The 17,999-nt window shown below is 45.8% G+C and overlaps 1 protein-coding gene across 1 annotated transcript; it reads right to left on the bottom strand.

The window, feature by feature from the left end:
- On the bottom strand, positions 1 to 17,028 carry LOC135376974 (uncharacterized). The gene is made up of 7 exons (XM_064609375.1): positions 16,953 to 17,028; positions 14,492 to 14,651; positions 10,944 to 11,071; positions 8,681 to 8,810; positions 7,492 to 7,686; positions 4,297 to 4,413; positions 1 to 405 (listed from the first exon to the last, which is right to left on the bottom strand). The coding sequence occupies exons 1-7, from the start codon at positions 16,961 to 16,963 to the stop codon at positions 241 to 243; spliced, it is 906 nt and encodes a 301-aa protein (XP_064465445.1). The 5' UTR covers positions 16,964 to 17,028; the 3' UTR covers positions 1 to 240.
- Between the last annotated feature and the right edge of the window lie 971 nt (positions 17,029 to 17,999).

Raw genomic sequence — 17,999 nt, forward strand, 5'->3', positions numbered from 1 at the left:
ATATATTTATATATTTATTTGCAAGGTATTTATATCTGCATGACGGATGGTCCTATGATGTTAGTACTCTACTAGAATAGAAGCTAAGAAAAGGTGAAAAGTTTGTTTTCCATAGGTATGCCACTATCCAAGTAAAACAATGAACATGCATCAATGCGCACGATACAGCCAAGATACCAATTAGAATTGTATGAGAAAATAAAGAATAATCTTCGAACAGGACGCAGCTGCTTGCTGCATCTAGCAATTGGTAAAGGCAGTGTTCATATATGCCCTGATGTAGTGTATGTCCGCATAGCCCCGCGTGAAGTTGGTGTCCTTGCATGTGTTTCCTGAGTCCAGATGGTTGACGAGGAACAAGACGTAGCCACCTCTAAAGTTGTATAGCTTTTGGGCGTTGCATATCTGGAAAACATCGTAAAGTCAGAGGGTGACGAGGGGTTTTACAAAGGGCAAAAAAATTATACAAGAAATTTACATCACATCACTGGCCCTTTTGTTTGCTCTGCACGACAAGTCAATGCGGAAGCGACACACAGTTTTCGAATATAACGAACGAATATTTAACGAATAGTCCGCGCTTAAAAGAACACTCATAACTGTGCGGACGCAACAACGATGTCGCATTTAACTTTGACATTACTTTATTTGAACCCCCCCCCCCCAAACGTGTTGGTCCCCTTGCAGTGGCATCCTTGGGGAGTCGGGATCACCGACAAGATCTGTCTCCATGTCTAGAGAAAACGTCTCCGTGAACTCCCTTTAAGAATGACTGTGGTGCCGTCGATAACTTTTGTTGGTGCAGTAAGGCCAATGGTATCTCCAACAAAGAGAACAGCCTTCGTATCGCGGACTACAGCAGTGCAGTGACTTCGCTCAAGTACCAGAAAAACCCGGGCTCTGTACTACTCTACACACGGCACAAGAAAGAATAAATCAATTGGAGTACAGCACAATGTGTGCTTGTGTCCGTGTGTGTGTGTGTGTGCGTGAACCTAACAGACACCCTATCCTATCGCTTTCATAGTACTCTGTACATGTACTAAAATGCATGTTTCGGGAAGTGTGTGTGTCAGGCCTAGCGTCATTTGAAGGAACATCGAAAAAGACTGTTGTTACGAACGACACACAAACCGCGGCCTGACCTGAAGCGCGGACAAAATAGCATCAAAGCAAGTCCTTACTAAAATGCCTGATTTAGGGCGAAGGAGGAACGGCGACACCGAGGTGTCGTCTCAAACTGTGTTCCAAACTGCATGGAGCAGAACATGAGGGCAGAGCTACGGATCTGATGTTATGCACACGACACTCAGTCGATTACAACTCAGTGGGAAGAGGGCGCGAGATGGAAGAAGGTAAAGAGGTTCACAGTCTTGTGGCGTGGTCCCAAGGACACGCAGCGCCCTCTCCCGCGGTACCAAGGTATCGCCTGCGATACGGTTGTCTCACATCAGCCCCCCGTGGTTTAAACCATCTCAAATCTTCAGGTGTTGCTAGGACACGTGCAGGATATGGTCCACGTTTAAATAGAATATCGGAACAAGATGTTCGTGGGCAATCAAGGTAATATAGGCTGCACAACTACAGACAGGCGATTTCGCCAACGGTGTCTCGCGAGCAGCACATTGAAGCTTCTAGTTTGTTCCCGTGTTTCAGCCTCACAGCGCTTACTTTCCACAATGCTGACTAGGTGCTGCTGCCTCATATTTCAGAACAACAATTGTATTCGCGAAGACAAGCTTTAGTCGATGATGGGGTATTTAATGGCCGGTGGCAATACTCTGCCTCATTGCTGGTGGCGATGTGTGGAATCAAAAACTGAGTGCGTTGGTGGGCTGGGTTTGGTCATACACCAAGCAATTTTCATTTCATTTCATTTCATTTATTTCTGTTTGTGTCAAACACAAAACAAGGTGGTACGCCAAAAAGCAGCAGAAGCCGCTTGACTAGGGTGGTACCACCCTGCATTTGGTGCAAACAGCGGAGTCAAACAAAAGAAAATAATACAGGCAAATATTTGAAACAACAACATGCGCAGTAGAGATAACAGATACAAGGCTATCAATGAAATTCACTTAGAAAAAGGAAAAGGAATAATATTACACACATGCAGAACGACAAAATGCAAGTTTATCAATTCAGTTGACCTGAAAACATATTTCTCAGATTTCTTGAGGACATCTGTGAAACATCAATACTAGAATTCAAGAAGCTATTTAGAACAATGGTAAGTCTGTAAGTTAAGGATTGTTTGGCGTAATTTGTTCTTATTGGCGGTACCTGCCACAGATGTGCTTGGCGTGTCTGCCGACTGGTAGTTCTGTCAAGGTTGCACAGCGACAACCATCTGCTATTGTTTAAGCGAAGGGCCCATAGGTACGACCTAACGAGAGTGTAATTAGAGAGGATGTCAATTTTCATAATCCTTAGCTTCTCAAATAGGGGCTCAGCGTGTGTGTAAACGGAGACACCCTCTATGATCCTAACGGCTCTCTTTTGTAATATGAGTATCTTTTTTAAGTTAACCAAACCAGTAGAACACCACACCAGGTTACAGTAACAGAGAACGGAGTGAATAAGTGACTGATATATCACAAGTTTCACCTGTACAGGGAAAAGAAGTCGACTCCTAGACAAGATGCCGCAAACTTTTGAAATTTTGCTACAAACTAAGTCAACCTGTTTAGTCCAGGATAGGTCAGCAGAGAAAACAACACCCAAGACTTTTACGGAATCCACAACATCTATTTGCTGATTTCCCAGTACTACATCTACCGTGCAGTGCATGGGTTTGTTTTTTGCTTTATATAATACCGCTTTTGATTTATCAGTATTTATTAGAAGACGGTTGTTTACTGCCCACTCATTTATAGCACAGAGAGCAACATTTGCACTATCCACTACCGTAGCTAAATTCGTCCCTGAAAAATATATCGTTGTATCATCGGCGTAGATGTAGAAATCTCCAACCTCAGTGGCATTTACGATATCATTAATATATATATTAAATAGCAGCGGTCCTAGGATGCTGCCCTGTGGGACACCTGACGCTACTTTACGGGCGGTAGAAGAGTGGTTGCCCATCGAAACATACTGAGTGCGATTTGACAAGTATGACGATAACAAAGAAAGAACGAACTTCTGATAGAGAGAGTGGGCGAGGTGTGCGATTTAACCGCGATCCGCATCCGCTTCGCGTCCACGAGCGAAAGTTGTTCAACGTTCTGATGAACAAAATGATCAAGAGGGGCGCTGCGAAGCCATGGAGTTTCCCGATTTGCCCGAAGGACCTGGAGTTTCGGAGAAGATGGGGAGGTTTCCCCCGTCACGTCGCCGGGGGACAGGTTGATAACACCTGGCGCGATAAGCGTTCGCGCGAAAAATACAAGAAACAGGTGTTCATCTCAAGTTAAACCAGTCCGCTAGGGGCACATAAGCGCGACATTTTTTTTCTGTTCTTTTTGGGCGGGACTTTGAAGCATTTCGGTGGCTGCTACGCGAGTGCCGTAAAATCGCGGACTTAGTACTACATTCATACATAATAATACATACATAATACGCGGACGTAATACGCCGTTTCAGCTACAAATCCTGGTTAAATATACATTGCTTGTTGTTAGTGCGCACGCTTTAATTGGCGCAAAGTTATGCAAACATTTAATTATTCTTCTGAATACAGTCTACCCCTCATGTCTAAGCTATATACGAGCGCACCTATCTCTGTTGTGTATTTTTGTTAAAATTGCATCCAAGTTTACGAAATCCGGTAAAACCAGTGTCAAATGTAATTGTCACTGCCCTTTTACCGCTGCTAATCTCACATGGCGATATTTGTACGATGAAATGAGAAAGTACCACATAATTACTAGAAAAATCACAAAATTCTGAAACGATTTTGAAAATTCTGAAAACACCTTGGAAACGACCGCAGTTTAAATGGGCTTATTTTTCTTCCTGCACTCTTTAACGTTTTACCGTTTGTGTTTAAAAGCACACTGAAACAAAACAATTACGATCAGATCAAGACTGTCCTTCGTACAAACGCTACACAAAGAATTCGCTAAAGGCGTCCCGACACGTCATCCCAGGTTATTCCAGATAAACGTACAACAGGCTTGTTTGCACCGATATGGCCCTACACTTGGTCTTCCACGGAGAAGAGCAGAATCGAAACTGGTACTGATACTGATGCGACTGAGACTGATACATCACAGCACGCCTTGCTGCCACATATAATCTATGTCCAACACGTCTTGACATCATCAACATATATCAATAATATGTGAAGTGAATTACCTTCATCCTGTATGTGACGTTGGTGTCGAACATGTAGATTTCAGTTCGGGACAGAAATTTTTTAGCAACATAATTAGTCATGCTGCGCTTCTCAAGTCCAAATTTTCGCGTGCAGTCCTGAAAGAAGATTATTATAGTAAGTCCTGTACTTGATATATTGAGACATTGAAAAATTTGTATTTGAAGTTGATGGAATGCGTGAGCTGTGAATTTTTTTCATGGTTTTATGCGTCACACCTTAGCAGTGAGCGGAGACTTATGTCCTACCTCGTTGGTGGACGAATGCGCTAGCAGCAAGCGGTGCTTTCGGTAATGCTTGATTGCTCCAAGTGCCACGCTGGTGGAATTTACGCTGTTGTAATTGACATCATACACCGCGCGAAATACATAAATGAGTGTCAAGACCGGTGAAATAATACCCAAGAGGCAATTCTCCCGCGTAGATTGGTTGATAAAAACTACCAAACGGGCTCCTAAGGCAATCGCTTCGAACTTACGTTGCGGTGGGAAGTCATTTATACAGACCTCCGCCGAAGGCCTCCAAGATAATTCGCGACACCTCCCGAATTTTTGTTTCTTTATCACCTCATCCAGGGGATAATGAACATCCAGCAACTTATACAGCGTCAGCTGTTAAAGGGGCACTGAGGTGATGGCCTTACGTCGTCTACAACACTGCAGAATGAAAGCGATGTTTTCACTCTAGAAGGAATATGTGAATGACACGTGTGACATGTAATGTGCGTAATCCCAAAGCTTTTACTGTTTAAGAAAAGCAGATGAAAGAGCGAAATCAGCCCAACTCTCCTGTTCATCTAAAAGCTAACCTCCATGGAGCAAATGTACAGCGAAAACGTCAACTGCGGATGGACACGCGGCCAGACAATCAAAGCGCTCTTGCTCCAGAGATTGTGCTCGAGTTACGCTGCCATGTGGTCTGTGCATGGTAGTACCGGCCTCTGTGGCACAATCGGTAGAGTGTTCGCCTTCTGGTTGCCAGATCCCTGGTTCGATCCTGGCCGTGGACGCCAGCTACTTGGTGGCAGGGTGCAAGTTGAGCGTGCTGGGGCAGTCTTCCACGAGAGCGTTGATTACGGGGTCTTGTGTGCTGAGGTTTCATCGCACGTGAAAGTATTAATCCACAGGCCAACAGGTGTGCCATCGCTCATGATCTCAGTTGTATCGCAATATAATTATATTATTTATCTGATATTATGATTATTATTTCGCCGTTGCCGTCCGATCTCGTGACTCGTCTTGCTATGGGGTGTTGTCTTCTGCTCTGTCTCGCTTACTGCATCCCTAGAACTCTGGCATTCTATGACCCCTGTCACACAGGAAACCGAATAAAATGTGAAATATGACTGCGAAAAGAAAGGAAGACTGAAGAAGGGACGTTGCGTTCCTCACGAGAGGCCGATGGGAAGAGTTTCTTTTTTTTTTTTGTGACACGCGAGATTGAAAGCTCTCATGCGCTCCAGGATTCCACGCTGCAGTTGTGGTTCTTGGAGCGACTGTGTGTCCCAGGGCATGTAATCCTAATCTTTTCTTCTTTCGACATACTCCTATTTCTTCTCGAGTCCTTTTAAGTAATCACTACTCTATCCACCAACAGACATCGTATGATGATCCGTTTCAACCATTGTATTATAGGAACGTTAAACAGTTGAAGATGATAATTATGTTACGTCTGCGTAGACGTCTCTTTAATTTTCGTAGGAACTCCCATGTATGTGGTTCTGGATCAACTATACTGGCCATGATCCTCCGAGATGAGGGTGATCGCCGGATGCGTCAAGATATCATGATTCGTAAACAGCATGAATCAGCTCACATCGGTAGGTTAGGTTCGCAGAAAAAGAAAAAAAAAAATCGACATGCTTTTTGCCCACTGGTATACGCGTACAACATACAATAGCATTCCGGAAGTTGAAGCGCTTTCATTCATTTGTGTGCAGCCAAGCTCCAAAAGTGGCCATAGGCATCGTGCAGACACAGGGCTTTTGCTTGCCAACACGATCACTTCAGTGTACCCTTTAGTGCCAGTTAAAATCGGGTCGAATGCAGTGGCTGCAGGCTTTCACGTTCGCCGCTACGATCCTAATTTTCAGTCATCCCATTTGGATCCGAATGGCGGCACATCTGCCAACTCTACACGTGCGCGAATGCTCCAGAGAAGCATCGCTTGCGCTGTCCCTCCGTAGTATCGTGGGATATGAACGATATCACGTGGGACGCGCAATCAATGAGTGACGAGCCACATTAGCCGCGAGGGCAAACAGCGTCTGCTTGGATGGTGGCAGCCAAGATCTTGCGGCATTTTTTTGTTGTGGTATCCTATCCAATTTTCCAATGGGCTCCCTACAGAGTCTCCATAAGAATGTTCCCCCGAAGTCGGTCCAGGGCGCACAACATACATGCTGTCCTCTATTCCGTCAATCATTCTCCCTTCAGCATTTGTCCACGTCTGTGTGGCGCGGATAACAGCAGTCCTTCCCCGGGGAAACACACAAACAGGAGAAACACACATGAGGCAGTTTTAGTCCAATCAATGATCAGCATCATGATATTCAGCTACTTAAGGTAATCGGGACCTTGGGTTACGTTTCCGAATCGTTACCAAAAGGATCCTCCAATCTGCTGTGTTTCCCAGTTTCCCGATGCGGCAAGAAATAAAGTAGAGCTGCGAATTGCACAGGCCGTGGGTGCCCATCTTTGTGTCTCCCCGGTTACCCCGGGAAGCAGCATTAGGTGTCTGAGGCCGACTTCAGGGGGAACAGTTCCATCATCCCTCAATAAAGTGTTGGAAATCCCAGATCGAACCTCAGAGGACACAATCAGTACTAAGATTACAACAGACTCCCTCTCCTGAGCGCCAACTTTGCTAGCTGTGCTTTTCACACTACTCATTTTGTAGCGGTGACGCAGGTGTTTCTATCAATCACTTTTCGAAGCAACGCGATACACTCGACGACGAACAGAGACAGCGTTGAAGACGGCGGACTAGCTGACTTACGTACTGTCCCCCGTCCTCGTTCGTTCATTAGTCATCAACAATTAATAGTTGCGCTAGTTTTGCACGGAAGCGCTACACAAGGTAAGGTAGTTTTGCAAGCTCCTCGCCAACTTGCTGTTTAGCGGGCTCCGCGAGTCCCCTTTATGTTTGTTGTGAACCAGCCTCAAGGTGTTGCTTACCCAGTTAAACCAAAGGTTCAGTGTAGTGATTTGGCATTTCTGGCATTGCTGATTGCTGACTAGATCCATATTGTCATTGGCCAAGCCCCTGGGTATACCCCTGTAGGTGATCATGTAGCGGGCGCAGGTGAAGGAAAGCAATAATGGCAGGTCGGAGGGAAGCTGGACGGTCTTGATGAGCCCCAACGACTGGACCTGCATGATAACGAACAAGTTTGAAAGAACCGCAGGGCACGAAAAGTGTTTTAGCAAGGCTTTGCTTTTCTGTGTCAAATGCCTACTGTGACAAATTGGTTTCGAATCTTGAGATATGCGGTGTAATACCTTGCGCCATGCGCCTCCCGACGGCGTAGCTGCTCAAAGCTTATCCACCCTCTCCAAACAGGGTCACTTGTCATGAACTCTTACTGGACACTTACATACTGGTGGACATTTACAAGCAGAAAAATCCTCGGAATTAAGCTTAGTTTGGTTTCCTTAAGTAGATTACGTAGTAGCAGCAGCAGGGTATCAGCAGAGCTATGCGTAGGTACACCAAGGGACCACAGTTAAGCATATTTCTTGAAGTATCGTTGCGCCGTCTGCAGAAATTGCTCTCGCAACTGTACTTGCAAACAATCCCTCTAACTCCCCCATGATGGTCTCGGTATAACCCATTCGAATGCACGGAAGCCGAATTTTTCGTTAAAAGTATAATTTCTTCTAATTTCCGCCGTGTTTGTTTGGGTTTAACAACCCACTGGCTGCTGTCGTAGTCTGCTACAAGAATTTCATCCGTCGATAGGAAACCAGTTATTTTTGCAAGTACGACGCAGCGAACACAGTGAAGTACAACAACTAAAACACCAGGAAATGCTCCTGCACCCACGTAGTAATTCGCAACAGACCTAAGGCAATGCTCTCGTGAAGTCGACATATCACACGCGGAGCAAAAGAACGGATGGTTACGTTGTTGTAGAGTATTTGCTGCAACGCGTAAAGACTGATACAAAAGGGAGGCCGCATAACGACATTTAGATATTTTAATTGGTCGCAGGGTAAAGGATTACGGGAAGAAAAGAAATACGGTAACTAGCACGGTTTGCAGTCGTTAGCAAAGTGATGTCCAGGTATGTATGTCAACTGTTTTACAATGGCGCAGAGAAGACAAGTTAGAGCGTAACACTACAGCATAGAGGTTCTTCCGTACGAACGATGGCTGACCGATGACATTGGCTAGGTGTGTCCACAGTGATGGTGCGTTAAGCCGACAGCTTGGAACACCTACGATTTCTTCTCTCTGAGATGTTCGGACGAGTAGCGCATCTGGAGATAGTTCCCTGGAAGAGAAAGCGTAAGGGCCCGTGCATTTATTCACGATGGGTCGTCTCAGGACGTATATAGATTATTTATATGATATTCTTACACTGTTTGCAGCCTGACACTGAGACACCCGAAAATTACTTGAACTTTGAAGCGCGGGAAACGTGCACTGATACGCTAGCACTGCTGTCGTTCATCATAGTGCGAATTCCAACATTTCAGGCGTTTCGTTTCGTGGCGACGACGATGGAACGATGGACGCCAATTGGTGGAACATGTCGTGGACATGGACACCAAAAACATGGACAACAACTTTATTTTGAGGTCATGAACGGGGAGTTTCATCGCCAGCGGCGGTACTCTATCCTATTGCTGGTGGTGATATGGGGAATGAAATAATGAGCCCCTTCACAACAAGGATCGAAGTCATATGGTGTCCAAAAAGGTAAAAAGAGTTTTGGGGGCACAGCGTTGGTTAACTAAATTTAGACAGGGACAAGCAATTGTGTGTGTGTGTGAGAGAGAGAGACAGTGTTAGGTCCAGCTGACCCATGGAGTGCTGTTCTATAAGGTGGTAGTGTAAAATGACAAAAGGAGGAAAACAAGGACACAAGGTGGAAGCCAGGGTTGCAGTGTGTGGCAGACTGCTATTGGGAGAGATTCGTGTGACTCGCCCGTGAGGTAATAAATGAACGCAGTTGTTTCGCTAGTGTAGTGTCTAGTCTTGCGATTGGCCGGACGGGCTTCCCGGTGTGAGCGAGAACAAAGATTTCCACAATTGGTGCTCAACGCGGGGACCGAGCCCACGACCTCGAGATTTAGAGTATCGTTCTCTACCGAGTGAGATATTCGGGTCTCTTCGGGGAGCCAACCCCGAGCAGCTGCGGCCGCCCTTTTGCTCCCTCGGGACCCCCAAAGACACCCCTCAAGATCCTGTAACCCCCTCCAAATGGTCTGCCAGAAAGGCCAAACAAGCCAGAAAAGCTGCAAATATGGGTGGCCCACACCTCATGTGGAACACCGATATCCCCGGAGACAAAAAGCTTGGGAATATATCCGCTTTCGTGGACTTGCTCTGGAGTCTCAACACCAAGTCGACCCTTCGCGACACCTTTCTCAAGAGGATCAGAGACTGTTGTGGCTTTCTTGGTCTCGAAAGTGAACCGGTGTACCCATCGTCGCGCATCTCTCCATAAAAACAAACAACCAAAGAAACAAAAACAGTAGCTGCACTAGGTCCGAGAGCAGCCAATTCTGATGTGGACACGGCGCTGGCAGTCTTACGACGCAGGCTTAGGACGGTGGGAACTTGATAGAAGAGCACAAGTCTCTCAGACACGCTGTCTTCTGCGAGGGACGTTAAATGTGGTGCGGCGTGTGTCGGGTTTTCGGCGCACTATCAACCTGGCAAAATTAATCGACATACCCGACCACTGTGGCGTCGCTGACAGTCACAGTAGTCTCGCGAATGAAGGCCCCGGATTTTTGAAATTATGAGGGAAAAAAGGCATTTTCGGATGTCTATCACAGAAAGCGGATATGGCTGCTGCAGTAATGCAAGCGGTGAAACGCCGACAAACACAGCGCACAGTGCAGTGAAGTCTGAGCCCCTCTTTTCTGTCGGGATTAAGCGCGACATTTTTCTTTCTCCACAGAGCTGACGATGGCCACATTTGCAAGTAGGGTACGGGATTGATATCCCTTAGCATGGAATTTATAGTCTCTGCTATTCCTGCCTAGCAATGGGCCGCGCATGCTACAAACTCAATTATGGGATATGCCTCTGTGTCTCAAGGCCTCAACCTCACCCTCTACGAAGTCGCATTGACAAAGATTACGCAAAGGATTGCGTACGCATGTGAGTGACCTAAAGTGCATCACGGTGGAAGCCATCGCTGCACTATCACATCGTGGACTGTGTGACTCCCAAGCTCTGCTTGATAAACGGTTACCTCGTGTTCGTCGTGCAAGATTGTAGGGCAAGTGATTGTAGGGCAAGATTGTAGGGCAAGATTGTAGGGCTGTTGTCTTCCGAGTAAGGTTGACAGATAAGCGTGTGATAATCGACGGCGTGTGCGCTCACTTCGAAGCCCATCATTAACTATGATCTCTATAGAACTGGTTAATGTAACAGATGACATTTTACTTACCTAGCATACCGTAGCAGCTGCGATCTCATTTCGTCATTGATGGTATCCGCTGCGTCGTAGACGGCAGGTATCACACCGATAATATGTAAACCTCTCGTCTGGATCTGGGTTTGTTGGTCGCGCAAACCCTGTGGAAGGCAGAGAAGGCATATTTCTTCAGAGCCATGGTGTTGATCGAAAGCCCAGCCCCGGATCGGCAGACAGATGTCATGGGATATGGAAATACTCCGAGGCACATTTAACATATGTTACTATTTGCCATAGGACCTGTGTTGAAGAACAGTAAAGTTCAGCTTAAGCAGATAACGGTCGTAACCTGATATCGGTGCCATCCGCGCCATCTGTTGATCTATTTGTGCATCCACGTCTGTTTCGTCCTCTCTCTATATCTCTGCTGTGTTTGAACCCTCCCATCCAGGCGATTTACATAAATCAGGTCGGGGGCCCTATCCTCGTCAAAACTAATCGACCTCGATTACTTTACGTCACAAGCTGTAGGGCGGGGCTGCCACGAAATACTCCGCCTTTAGATCCCGACCGTTGAACTGAAATTTATACCTAGTTTTCCTCGGCAGCCTCTCGGCCGTAATCTCGGACGGTGACCCTACGTCATTTGATGTAACAATGACGTAAAAGATTAGCTTCAATGCTGAAATGTAGCGAAATATGGTCGATTACTTTGAGCGGCGACGGGTTTCGTGATGCATGTGCAGTTCCATTTATTGTGTTGTATAAAGTCCGTATGTGCTCTCAAAACCAAAAATTCATATCTTTCTTCGTTTTTCTTTAATAATGAATTAAAAGCACCGCTGCAGAACGCGCTTCACCGCGTAACACAGTTCCTCCGTGAGGATCGCCGCCTCAGATGCATGAGAGTGGCGCGTCCTTCGAAGCGTCGTCAAGGCACCGTACAAGTAACCAAAGTTCAGTTTGTTGAGTAAAACTTATTTGCTATACCATTACCACCCCCACAGCTCACGAGCAAAATAAGCATAAATATCACTTATCATTTAGCATATCGAGCACACGAACACAGAAAAATATATAAAAAAGCTCATAAATAATGCTCAAGATTTAAAGCACGAACCGACTTCTCATTAACGCGTTTACGTCTCGTGCCACACTGTCCGTTCGACCCTTTGCATGATCCTTTGCGGTTTTATCGCTTTGTTGCCTGCCATCAGCGCTATCTTACGGGCACATACCGCATTATAAATGCTAAGTGTACAGTCACGGTATCACACAAACATTGCCGTCTTGCACACGTGTACGTCATGAAAAATGACAAAAGAGCAAGAAAGGAAATTACGAGCGTGCTTTTCCGAGGATTCTCCACGAAATTCAGTTTTACGCCGGTGCAGTTTTCCGTTTCCAACACCAAAGAACCCAAGCAACAAGGCACAATTATCAGGAGGAAACAGTGATAAGGCGGGTCGCTTTCCAAGATAACGCGTTGGGCCATTGGTTGATAAAAGGTGTCAACCACTTTTAATATTCACGCCTTTTTGGATTGTGCACCAATGACTGAAGAGATTTAAAATAATCGAGGTCGATTACTTTGACCACGATAAGGCCCCTTCTCTGGTTCTTATGTTCCGCGGTACACAAACCGTACACCGGTGACGGCTAGGTGTGAGTGCTCCGAAAGCGCGTTAACGCCCACAATTTGGCCCAGATGAGTCACAGTTGCTGGAGCCTCAGGGCTCCGCACCAGGAGTTCGCAAGCTTCGCTTGGCAGAACACCCTTTGAAATTCGATCGCTGAGAGAATACTGAAGGTACAGTGGAGCTATTACATACCTCAAGCTTGCAGAGCTACAAGCTTTCAGAAAAGCGTTCAGGTTTGCTATTGACTTTACAGTTGATTTAAAATAAATTTATGGAAGGAGTGTCAATCGGGCCTCCATGGAGTTGAGGCCATCCCAGCATGGCTTTGAAATCAGTTCGTCTGCGCAACGATGGTTATTGGTAATAACACACGCTGCGCGTTCTTTTTTTTTTCTAATTCAGAAGGATCCCTCGCTGGGCTAGCGTATTCCAAATGTTGGAGGACATGTGGCTGACACACTCATTCCTAGGTATCTGTGTTGTCCTAAATTTCCTCTTGTAAAATGAAGTGTCTCGCTAACTCTGAATACTTGCACTTGCATATTCGTATTTTGCAACGCTTTGAGAGACTTCTCAATTCAATTTGCAATTTAGGTGATTAAGTGTTAGCACAAAGAAAAACTTACTCTTAGTAATAGCAAGTGTTCTAAGTGTGCATGTGTGTCCTAAAGGAACCCCAACCAGAAAGCGCGACTCAGAATAATATCCGTTGATAGGTTGCAGTGTACGCCTTAGTCTACGGGGCTACCGGTAGCGGATTACTAACACTCGCACGTACTTAACGCCATTGTTACGCCACTGTTCTGTTCTCAGCAGATCGAGTTGTCGTAACTTAACGTCATTAACCCTAACCCAGTCACGCACTACATAATCTGATACATGAGCCGATGATTTTGGCAATGTTTTACATAAATTAAACTAAAAGTGGGCCTAATACCCATCCCCGTGGGAAAACACATCGGTTGCACTTGATGGTAGTTGATTAATTACAACAGTCTTTTTCCCGTTCCTCGGACAATCTTTCATCCAGGCGAGGACCAATAACTAAGCTTACGAAGATAATTCGTTCAAAAAACAGATTATGGTTTACTGGGTCCAACGCTTTTCTGGGGCTGAGCAACTCTGCTGGTTCTTTCATGAACACTGTAGCACGGGACACTTGGACGCAAGCACTCCTACAGATTTGGGCTTTTGGTGGTCATACACAATGAGACTTAAATGCGACTTAAATGAACGACAATGCATGATACATATGGTGAGTATAGTACAAATGGACTAAAAAGTAAGTGAATATAATTGTTTACCGAGTACAATGAGGCAGACAATATTCAAGAAAGTCCACGTTAGTATCTATATGCACGCTAATGACACCGCACAATGAGACCTCAACTAGGCACAGGGAAGTCATCCATATGACACGTCTTGCTTCAAACGAACGGGTCGCATCCACTTCCAGTCACCTCGTCCCTAGAGTGCAATTTTAATCTTCATGGGCCTCATTGCACAGTATCGAAAAATTGCACGCGAAATAGCGGTGTAGCCTCAAGCCACATGTATTACCAAATTTCCCCTCTGCAAAACAACAACACGTCGCTCCCTAAGAACCAACAAGGGAGAAAGCATCGGTAAAGGAACATCACGGCTGTGCGGGTCTATCATAGTCTTACGTCGCATTTATCCTGTGATTGTGTCGCCTTCTCACTGATCTGCTAAGGGAGAAAGAGGGCGTCAAGTAGACTGTACGTCAAGTAGGCAAACTACGGAATATAATAGTATAGGTTTCACAGATGGGTTTTCCGGCAGTCCCTTTAGGTGGATTCCTCCACTAGCTATCCATCGTGGACCTGCAGGATATAGCCTAACTACCTCATTGGGCGATCTGGATTGGGTCCCCCTTCACAGCGACGTTACATGTTGGAAGAAAGCTCATCATGTACTTGCCTTGAAGAAACTAATGATGTCGTCTATTTGTGCGTCGTTGTTAGAAGTGAAAAGTTTGATGTTGAGTTGCGCAAAATGGGGCAAATTGTTTCTCCCGAACCACGCCAGATTATCCCTTCCATTCGTCGTCTGTAAGTCTTGAAGTGACTTGCTAGGTACCCTAGGAAACAGAAAAATCATCATGAAGACACTACACTAAGGAGACCTCAGCTACTACATAACGGCACTGAATAACATTATACACAAACATGTCGTCATAGTACATGTATGACGAACGTATGTACCAAACATCCCCTAAACATGTATCATCATACAGTGCTGGTCACTTGGCTTATACACCAGCTAAAATGTTTTAAAACACGTATGTATAACCAGTGTGACCGTGTGGACTGTTTGACAACATGTTGTGATACACACGACGATACATTGGGGCACTACCGAAAAACGGTGATGGATAAGTTGGAAAAACGGGCCTATTCGCCGCGATAGTGTTCGTTCGCACGAGTCAGTGTCAACGAGATTGTAATGCGCCTGGGTTATTTTGCACGAGTCAGTTATAAGTCCGTGTCAGCAACATTGTGTTGCACGTGTGTTTAAAATGGCGAGCTCATTGTCTGCGCACATGGAGCATGAGACAATATCAGCAAGTGCAGCCCCGTCTTCGTAGTCATCGTACATCTTGAATAGCGATGTCGGCACATGGAAAGTATATTAACTCTTCCGTTGGTTTCTGTGAAACTGTCGTTTGCCATGCATTAGGGTTTAAGGCACTCCCACTGTTCCTCCAGTTCAGTTGAATAACCAGTGTGACCGATGTTTGAATAACACATGGTCGAGACGATGTATAATCATACAAGCGTTTGGACCAAACTAGTTATCAAACAAAATATGCATAAACATGTATAACCAGCGTGACCGAGCATTATACATATGCCACACATGATTGGTTTACGTACGTGTACAACCAGAGTGACTCCGGCCTTATGATTGCCCGTCGGCTCATTAACCCTTCCACAGGGAAAGGTGATCAACTGTTACCCGTTGGCCCAACTAGGTTCTGGCCGGTCCCAGTCTCAACTGGTTCCAGTTGGCCCAACTGGTTTCGAACCAGTCCCAGTCTCAACTGGGATTGGGTGAACTGTATTATCAAACAGGGACTAGTTGCCCAACTGATTCCACTGGAGGTGGTCCCTGTTCGATAACACCGTTCAACTGGTACCTAGTTAAAAAAATTGGTAACGTTTGTAACGTTTATTGTAGTTATTGTACATTAATCTTAGTTATTGTGATGTTAATGCATACCATAGGGGAGCTATGGCCTCGTCAAGCATTTCCGGCTTTTTTGCCATATTTACCCCCGCCCCGTTTGGTGTTAAAAAATTTTCATTCATTCATTCATTTAATAACTAAAAGTAAATTGCATTTTTGTGTTTCTGTAGCTGGGATCTGCCTTTTTGGGAACAGCGATCCTGTAATGGGGCACCAGTTACACACCAGTTGAACTCGTGCCAGCTACGGCTGTTATCGAACAGGCCAACAGGAACTTCAGCAGTCCGAAGCTCGTCACTCAGTTTGTAATCAGTCCCCTGTTTGAACTGAGATTGAACAACAGTTCACGCAGTCCCAGTTCTGGGTGGGATCGGTTACAAAATCAGTTGGCCCAACTGGTTGCTAACCGGTCACAGGCTCAACTAGGAGAGGTTGCAAACCTCATTGTAGAGTTGGGAACGGTTGAAGTGATTCCACATCAACTGGTTCGTGTTCGGTAACACAGTTCTCCTCGTACCAGTTCGAAAAATTTCTCTGGGTACAACTAAAGAAACCAAATCGGTTACAAAATCAGTTAGCCGAACTGGTTCTTTAGCTGTACCCAGAGAAATTTTTCGAACTGGTACGAGGAGAACTGTGTTACCGAACACGAACCAGTTGATGTGGAACCACTTAAACCGGTCCCAACTCTACAATGAGGTTTGCAACCTGTCCTAGTTGAGCCTGGGACAAGTTCGAAAATTTCTCGGGGTACAGCTAAAGAAATCTCCGTGATCGATTGTCAACCTTGATGGGAAGGAACCATGGCTTCGCATTGCAGGACGACTAATATCGAGAGCGTGCTGCAGTCGGGGGGGGGACTCTAACATATTCTACCTTTTTCTTTGTCGTTTTGTTCCTTGGCCCAACATTAATCCTCGGTAGTCCTACACGTCCTTTCTAGCATACTTCCACAGAGACGTTTTCTGCGCACATTGTATGTCTGCACGAAATACTGGAGTCCTTCACTTGGTTGGAAGCCAAGCGATCTAGGGTATCATGGAAGCAGACACTACCCATTGATTCACAGTTTGGCCGGGTTAGACATTAGCGTTTTGCAAAAATACTCATTCAGCGGACTGTATAGGTGTCCGGAGCTGTCCTGCCTACTTTGTTTTTACCGATGTCACATTCTAATTGCCGGATTACTTACAGTATAGGCATGTCAATGCCGCATTTCGTGCCACGGCAAGTTACTGCATTAGACGTGGCGAATTTTTCGACTTCACTTTGCCTCCCTTTTGAACGGAAACCTGTCACGGCATTCGAGCAACAGGACATCGCAGAGATTATCTGGCATTTTGTTGACATCGCTTGTGACGCACACCAACAGCCGTTCTGCTGAAATGAAATGGCACCAAATTATTTCCCTACACTGCCTGTACATCGATGCCCTCAGGTGCACCTAGCGTACTCCTGTAGAGATAGTTTGGTCTCTAATGAAACTGTGAAAAACGTGTTGGAAAAGGGAAAAATCTCCGTCAACCGGTTTTGTTCGAAATTGCTGTATGGACCTCGCTTACTTCGGTATCTTCAGTTGCGTTATCTACCATGTTTTCACTATTTTCCTGCAGCATCAGCAGTGCTTCCGAGATCCAAGGGAAGGGCATGTTACGGGCGGAGGCGGACGGCTGACGTGATGTTTCTTGACGTTTGTCAGTGCTGACGAGAGGGGGGGATGGGGGGTCTAAATCCCTGGAGATCCCAGGACCTCTGTACGTCCCATCTTTTCTCCCGGCCGCATCCGTATCCACGGGAAAGCATAATTGCATGGACCTCTTTGCTTTCAGGTGTACGTAACAAACCATACCGCTCGAGCCGCCGGACACCAACCGGACTACAACTAGAGAGGACGTACAAGAGTGACAACTTACAATCATTTCAACCATTTTCACACGGGGCACGACCATGGCACAAATCCTCCAAAGAGCCAACGATATGCGAATCAGACAAGAGGTAGAACTCATCCTGTCCAAATGGACAGGAATGCGCCATCGATCCTGCATAGGCGCTAACGAATGAACAGCGGAAGAGTTTCGGCGATGGCGCAGCTGTATTTGTTCTATTGTGAAGTAAATAGTTGAAAGGTGTGACTCTTGTATGCCCTGCATTGTGTCGGCTCTCTGCCGAGTTCGATATGAACAAACTTTGGAATGATCGCGGATGCACAGCGGTGTATCCAGCTGCTTCGGATAAGGGA

The sequence above is a fragment of the Ornithodoros turicata genome, chromosome 1 (genome assembly GCF_037126465.1).
Source record: "Ornithodoros turicata isolate Travis chromosome 1, ASM3712646v1, whole genome shotgun sequence".
In the NCBI taxonomy this organism is placed as follows: Eukaryota; Metazoa; Arthropoda; class Arachnida; order Ixodida; family Argasidae; genus Ornithodoros; species Ornithodoros turicata.

What these genes read in the sequence shown, in the direction of transcription:
- LOC135376974 (XM_064609375.1), bottom strand. An exon ending in ACATCATTAGTTTCTTCAAG is followed by an intron (nt 11,072 to 14,491) that starts GCAAGTACATGA and finishes TGCCTTCCACAG; the next exon opens with GGTTTGCGCGACCAACAAAC. An exon ending in TGAACCTTTGGTTTAACTGG is followed by an intron (nt 4,414 to 7,491) that starts GTAAGCAACACC and finishes ATCTTCTTTCAG; the next exon opens with GACTGCACGCGAAAATTTGG.